A 7886-nucleotide genomic window follows, 5' to 3' on the forward strand; every position below is an offset into this window, starting at 1 on the left:
AATCTAATACAAAGTTTGAGGCCTTTCTCTTTTTGAGCTACAGATTATATTGTTATTGGACCACACCTCCAAACTGACTATTTGCATTATTCAGCTGTATCATTTATCTCCATTGTACAAACTGCAAAATGATTTCATATAACACATGTATTGAATGACATCCTGCTGAAAAGGAGATGAATGTAGTATTTTAACATGATGTAAGTAGGGACTGTGTCTATTATTTCTGAATCATCATTTCAACCTGCTCATCTAAAGATATCTTTCGTACAGTTTCTTGCTTCTAACAATATCTTGCTTGACATCTAGGTAAGTATAACCTCCTTCTCTACCTATGAATAGCAGTAGAAGTTATTCTGAAACATTTTTTACCATTGAAGTACTTGCAGTTTTTTATTTTTAGTATCATCTTCCCGCTCATATTATCCCGCCAAAAAACATGTATTCTTCATTGAATTTTAGTGGTTTGTTTTCCCGCTTCATTTTTACAATGCTATGCTTGTGTATAAATATAACTTACTTCCTTCATGCATGCTCACCATTGAAACACTTTGAATTTCTATTTTTAAGAGTCTTTCAATCTTCAACCTTTTATTTTCATCACACTTTCTCAGTTTTATTGAAGATGCCACGTATATCACTCCTAAGACATTTGAATGATGGAACCGATAGGTGGCACATAGTTGCAAGAGTTTTCAGGAAATGGAATGTCTTCCATAAGGGATCATCTGCTGATATCTTCTGCGTGACAATGGTTTTATTAGACAAAGAGGTCTCTTTATCTTTACAAATATTAACAAATTGCATATGTCACTCGTGGTTTTTTTTACTAATGCTTTAGTTTAATGGAAATCATTATTTTGTTTACAGGGGGATAAAATACAAGCAAGTGTTCTAACCAAAAGTTTACATGACAAGTTTCGCCACAGTATCATTGAAGGAGAGACTTATTTCTTTGCTAATTTTGAGGTCTCTGCTAATGTTAGCCAATATAGAGCTACCACTCATCCTTTCAAGATCACTATAACTCCACGAACACATGTTGCTGAGAAAATAGCCATTGTGCCATCTTATTCCTACTCTTTCTTTCCACTTGCTGAGATAGAGAAACTCAATGAGAAGCATAATATTGAATACTTGATAGGTATTTGACATCACATCATTTTCATTCATTTTAATAATAGTATTATCATTTATGTTTTAGCATTTGTCAAATCAATTGGCACTCTTGAAGAATATCGGCGGGACAATGAAACCAAGAATAAATTGAGGATGGTGCTGAGTGACATTGAGTACAGAACCTTTCAGTAACTTTTGTTTCGTTTTTTTTCCTTTACTGTGCAACGACTTATGTAGATACTAATGATGATAATTGATAATTCATGTTCATGCATTTCAGCGGAATCAATGTAGAATGTATATTATTTGATGAATGTGCCAGCGATGCTTTCATGTCTCAGCTCCAGAATACACAGACACCTGTTGTGGTGTTGTTAAACCTGGCTAGGGTTGGTTTTTCAGAAGATGGTAAGATATATCATAATCTTTAATGACCTTATATATAGAATACTTTTTGTTCTCAAGATTTATTGGCTGTGACTAATTATTATTTCTTCCATTACCTATCTAAATATAGGAAGAGCACAGGTTTGCAATTCTTTTAATGCCACAAGGGTGTTTTTCAACCCACCCATCAAGGAAGTGCAACTAATGATTGATAGGTTTGCAAAACTAACAAATAAACTCAATCAATTCAATCAAATTGCTCAATTAATCACTTAATTGATTATATAAATTAATTTGTTGGTGCTTATTATATTATAGTTCAAAAGACAATGGCTCTCCAAGTTTGTCCTTCCTTAGCCAGCCCGTACTAACTCCACTGAGTCAACAGTCACGTACTAGCATCAATTGCAACCAAAGCCCGATTGCTATATCAAACATAAAAGATCAACCCATGGTTAGTAAGGTTTATGATAGTTATACTATCTAAATCTAATTTATAATTTATAAATTCAATATTGTATAAGTTATTTTAATCAGTATAACTTTGTACATTTGTATGTCAGGGAGAAACTTTTGTCATTAGGTGCATTATTCAAAAGTTAGAGACCAGATATGGTTGGATCTATCAAGGTTGCTCCAAGTGTGGTACAAAGCTTCGTTTAGAGAATGAGAGTTGGATATGCCCATCATGTCAGAAGAAACCAGAGTTTATTGACCACAAGTATATTTTGCACTGGTTAAAAATGGTAGTTTATGCATTCTTAGATATTTCAGTATATAAACTACCTTATGTATTACTTTGTTTATGTTTTTAGGATGAAGCTTCATTACACTGTGAAAGATGAGACAGGAATTGCTTCAATAATATTCTGGGATAAACTTGCGGTTGAGTTAATTAAAAATTCAGCCGCTGAGTTGAAGGTTATTCTAGATGAGGTATAACAATCCTTATAATTTGATATATGATATGTTTACTAATTTGTTGGTATACTGAAATATAAAATAATGTTGATTGATTTAGCCTCATTAAAATTGAAACCTTATATCTGATTGAAGGATTTGTGATGGATTAGGATCCTGAGGAAGTTGATTTCCCCAAAAATCTGGACAATCCTGTTGGGAAGAGTATGTTGTTGACTCTTAAACTGAATGACTACAATAAACGACATCCAAGTTCCAGTATTAGTGTGATGCAATATCATTTATGTGAAGATTTAATGGATCAATTTACTGAGGCATCCATTGAGGTATTTGTTTAATTTGATTAAATCATTTTTTACATATTGTAAGATATATTCACCATTTAAATGCACTATTCTGTGAGCAGATTGAGGAAATTAAGGACCCTTCAAATTCTGATTTATATGTTTAAATACCATCAATTGTTCTGATATTTATAAATGATGTTGATCATGCTTTATTCAGTATTCACAACCTGCTGTGGAACAAAGTCAGGAACATATGAATGTTACTCAAGGAGTTCCTCTAATTGCGGAAAAAGATTTAGTTTCACAATGTGTTGCTGAAGAGGATGTCACACTTTCAAATATGGTCAACCGTGTTAAAGCTCCTCCAGTTAAAGGGAGAAAAAGAAGCGTCGTGAGGAAGAATGTTGAGGATGCTATTGCTGAGGGTACTAACACTGGATCAAGCTCAAGTAATGAACAGAAGCATGTGAAAACTATCAAGTTGGAGAAGTAGTGTAACAGATAATGGGTGTCTTGTCCAATATTATATGTGTTAAGTGTATTACTTATCCTTTGCAGTTCTTAAAAGTTGTTCGTGTGGCTGTTCTGTCTGTTGTCGGTTGGAAGTTTGTATTTCCTTTTAGTTAGTTCTGTGATGAAGTTGTGTTTGTATCATTTATGTTGTTTACCTTAGTATGTGTCATTATGAACCTTTGTAAGTTTTTATTTAATCAAAGTAGTTTACGTTTGTGTTGTATTTTCATGGTTTAGTTGCTCTCATCTCAAGTTAATGATTCTATTTCGTATCTTTATGAATTATTTGAATCTAGGACGATATATTGGAAATGATTGACTTCATCATATAGGTTATTGTGGGAACAATATTAGTATAAAATACAATTTATACGGGGATTCACTTTAACTTTACTGTTTTCCCATAAAAATTCAGACTAATAGGCTAATTACATTTTTATATTTTAATTTTAGCTTAAAACAATTATTGGGTGGCAAAAAATGATGTTTTATTTTTCTACTTGAAATTTTAAACATTCACTTTATCTTATTTGAATATCCAGATTATAAAAAGTTTGAAGTTATATTGATGACACACACACACATATAAATGTATATTTCAGATCTTGAGGACACATCCTCTTAAACATCAGGATTATATTTAAGGATACGTTATACAGAATCCATTGACAACAAATGTTGAAATGAATTATGCAATTTCTTTTGCTCGCGGAACAAAACTCATATCTTATGAGCTATTTGAAAATAAATACACAAACTTCATATAAAGCTTAAAAACTTATGAAACATATTTTTTGGTATTGTAATAGGATTAAATATTTATTTGTTACTCCTCCGATCTTTAATATAAAACCTATTTAACTAATTTGATTATATTAAGAAAGTTAGATAAATTAGTTAATTATAAAAAATATGACACGTTTATCCTAAATACCATATCATCTTCTTTAAACATAATCCTCGCTCTTGTATTGATTGATATTTGATTATAGTTCAGAGAGTACTCATAGGGATAATTTACAGAAAATATAATAAATATAATAAATATGTGTTATATTTAAGACCAAATTAGTATCTCTAATGAATAATAAAAATGAAATAAAATTTAGATCTTCGTTTTGCTATCAAAGTATCTTTATTCGGTCTGCACAAGCATATAGTATATATAATAATTAGAATTGTTCTATAAGATAATATAATGCTGCAACATTTATTCCACACGGCACGGATACAGCGTCGAAGTGAATACCATGAGTTTTCCACAGTCACTTGCCATCAATTTGCCACAGTTACTTCCCATCAATTTCCCACACATTTGCTATCAATTTCGTACAGTGTTAGTGCTGTTCACTTAGTAATATGTATATGAAAAATTAATATTTAATAAAAGCAATGGCATGGATAGACAGTGAAGTAGCCAATGAGATTGAAGGAGTCGGATTGAAATAAAACTATCCAATGGTTATAAACTAATGTCAAGAAAGTTGTTACTATTCATCAAGATCAACATCGTCTTTTATATATATATATATATATATAAGGACATACACATACCTGTTTCTATTGCATTAAAAACAAAGTTGTTTGCCTCTCATTTTAGATGCTACTATTGCTCGAATATTAGAATAGCTTGTATGTTCTAAACCCATGTCTTCCAGTAATATATTTGAGCGCAAGCTCCATTTGAAATCTACCCACAGATATAGCGGTAAATGCGTAACATCATCTTCACCATCCATGGGCAATGGATCATATGTTAATGGATGCTTTTCGTCAGGTATTATCTTTACACATGAAAAATAAATTCTTATGATAAGGATAATTTTAGACATATGTTCCTATTTCCTGTATTATGTTCTATTTATGACGTCCTAATTTCTATGTTCTTATTAGGATTAATCAATTTAGCTGAAACCCATTGTTCGAGTTCATCTTCTGCTGGAAACAATAAAGAAGACTCACATACTTATATGGGAGTTGAAAAAAATCAGGGTTTTGGCGATGTTTTAGATGATATCAATACTCAATCATCCACTGATGTTCTACACAAAGAAAGAAAAAAACCTATTATGCTGCAAGATATAACAAACGTATCTTCCAATCTAACAGACAGATTTCAAAGGAATATGCTCACAGGTATGTGTTATGTTTCAATATCTATTACCAATAATTCTATTTAATCCTATATTTGTATGACACAGGCATTTGCAACTTTCAATTTGTCAACCATAAAAGACCACATTTTGGAGTGCAACCTCTAACCCGAAAAAGTGCTAGGAATAGAGGTCTGGGAAATAATGATGTCAACAAACCTCCATGTAGAAGAAGAAAGACAAGTAATCTACAGCAAGGTTAGTCAATGAAATTAATTTCAAACAACATAGTTAAGAGTCACATTCGTATCTAATGTATGTAACAGAGCAAGGTATTATTGGTTTGAATATTAACAATTACATAAAGCACATGGGTTTAGATGTAACAGATGTTTATTCTCCAATAAAGTATATTTGATAACAGATAACTTGAATAAATATCATTAACGTACAAATTAATAAATTTCACTAAACTCAACCTCATTTCCTTTAAAGTTTACAAGTTATGTAAAAATCAATTAAAAATATATAAATATTGTTCGGTGATATAAAATTTAAAGTTTCCATTTTTTTATGTAATATTTTAATTTTAATTAAAATCTACAATGGTTTTAAAAATAAATTTCTTTTAAACAATAGAAAACTTTGATTTTTACTTGACTAAAAATTTTTTGCATATCTTTTCATTGATTTTTACACATGTTGTAAATTGTGAAAGAAAGTCCGTTTAATTTAGTGAATTTTATTAATTGATATTAGTTTTAAAAATAAAATGTAGGAGAAAATATAGGAGAAAGTGTAGAACGTTTGGATAAGGACAATATAGTGCTTTTAAATTTATACTTCAATATTTGGTTCTTTTAAATAAATTTAATTGTTATCATCTCTTTCATAAATATCACTCCCTCTTGGTTGTTCTTTTTCATTCTCCCTATAATTAATTCAATTTACAAAAGTGATGATGGGTTTTGTACATACATATAATTTCCTTTTTTCTTGTAGATTTCACACCACAAGAAAATATTACAAGGACATTCATCTGATGATTGATGCTAGCGATAGAGATGATTGTGAAGATTATTTTCCAAACACTGAAAATGTTGCAGGTTACTACGTGTAATTTTGCTGTTATATTTGTTATTATTTCATATTTTCACATATATGTGTGTGTACATGTATGGATTATAGTATATATGATAGTTTTGTTAAATATGACCATATTTTGATACGTGCCACTCAGGTAGTAATTCTGATTTAGATCATAGTACCAGAAGAACATGTTTCCAGAATGATATTAATTATGAAGGTAATCTTATTTCCTTTAAATTTGAATCTTCACGCCATAATTTATTCCTCATATAAAACTAATTCACTTCTTATCTTTTATTAGAATACATTGATGAGGGAGATCCAATACATAAATGCAAATTCTGTGGAGCCCTACTTTGGTATAATGAAAGAGTGAAGAAAGATAATAAAAAAGGGTGGTTAATACATTTTCAATGTGTTGTATGAAAGGCAAAATAGTACTACCCCCTTTGAAGGCACCGCCTGTTCTCTTCCAAGAGTTATTTCTAGAAAAGGATACCGCAGACTCAAAGAATTTTCATACAAATATAAGGCAGTACAATAACATGTCTCTCTTCTCTTCACGTCTATGGGAGGAAAGATTGATCATTCTAAAAATTCCGGTGGAGGTCCTTACTCATTCATATTGTCTGGACAAAATTATCATAATATTGGCAGCTTATTACCAATTGAAGGTTCACAACCAGTGTACTCACAACTATACATATTTGATACTGACAATGAGATCTCAAACAGAGTTGCTGCTGTCAGGTATTACTTGCTACTACATTTTTATTATTTTATCATTTGAATTTTTATTATTCATAAATTAAATTTATGAACTTCATATTTATCTTTTTTCCAGTAAACACCAAAGGGAATCAACAATTGATAGAAGAATTGTTGCACAAATAAAGACTCAATTGGATGAAGTTAATCCATTTGTACAACAATATCGTTTTGCTTCACAATTTTTAAGTACAGAACACCGTCAAAATTTGAGATTATGCTTGATGAGTTCAAGGGCAAATGATGGGCGAACCTACAATCTTCCCTGTGCTTCTGAAGTTGCAGCATTGATTGTCGGTGACATAGATATTATGTTCAATGTCAGGGACATTATCATAGAAGAGCAATCAGGGACACCACAGCGAATTAATGAATTACATCCAGCATATTTACCTCTACAATATCCTCTGCTGTTTCCTTATGGTGAAGATGGATACAGAGATGATATTGAACACAGAGAAGAAACTCTTCCAGTTACAAAGTCAAGAAAAAGGTTAAGCATACGAGAATTTTTCACATACAGACTTATGAGAAGAGAAAACGAGATGTCAATATTGTTACATGCATCAAGATTACTTCAACAATTCATTGTGGATGGTTACACTATGATTGAGTCACAAAGATTGCTTTGGGTTAGAACTCATCAAAAAGAACTTAGAGCTGATTTGTACCAAGGATTATCTGATGCTGTTTTAAGTGGTGAGAGGAA

General features: G+C 31.0%; 1 protein-coding gene across 1 annotated transcript; it reads left to right on the forward strand.

Moving 5' to 3' along the window:
- Window positions 1-625: 625 nt before the first annotated feature.
- LOC114711387 (uncharacterized) lies at window positions 626-3207 on the forward strand. Its single transcript, XM_028895780.1, has 10 exons — window positions 626-772; window positions 871-1144; window positions 1235-1307; window positions 1400-1527; window positions 1637-1721; window positions 1825-1960; window positions 2070-2227; window positions 2322-2442; window positions 2580-2753; window positions 2932-3207. The coding sequence occupies exons 1-10, from the start codon at window positions 626-628 to the stop codon at window positions 3205-3207; spliced, it is 1572 nt and encodes a 523-aa protein (XP_028751613.1).
- Window positions 3208-7886: the final 4679 nt, after the last annotated feature.

Source organism: Neltuma alba, unplaced genomic scaffold, assembly GCF_004799145.2.
Source record: "Neltuma alba isolate B1F8T4 unplaced genomic scaffold, ASM479914v2 tig00001777_pilon, whole genome shotgun sequence".
Taxonomy (NCBI): Eukaryota; Viridiplantae; Streptophyta; class Magnoliopsida; order Fabales; family Fabaceae; genus Neltuma; species Neltuma alba.

Excerpts from the sequence above, each read along its gene's own strand:
- LOC114711387 (XM_028895780.1), top strand. The coding sequence starts at position 626 with ATGCCACGTATATCACTCCTAAGACATTTGAATGATGGAACCGATAGG. Across the intron at positions 773-870 it reads TGGTTTTATTAGACAAAGAG|GGGGATAAAATACAAGCAAG; the intron begins GTCTCTTTATCT and ends TTTTGTTTACAG. Across the intron at positions 1,961-2,069 it reads ACATAAAAGATCAACCCATG|GGAGAAACTTTTGTCATTAG; the intron begins GTTAGTAAGGTT and ends TTTGTATGTCAG.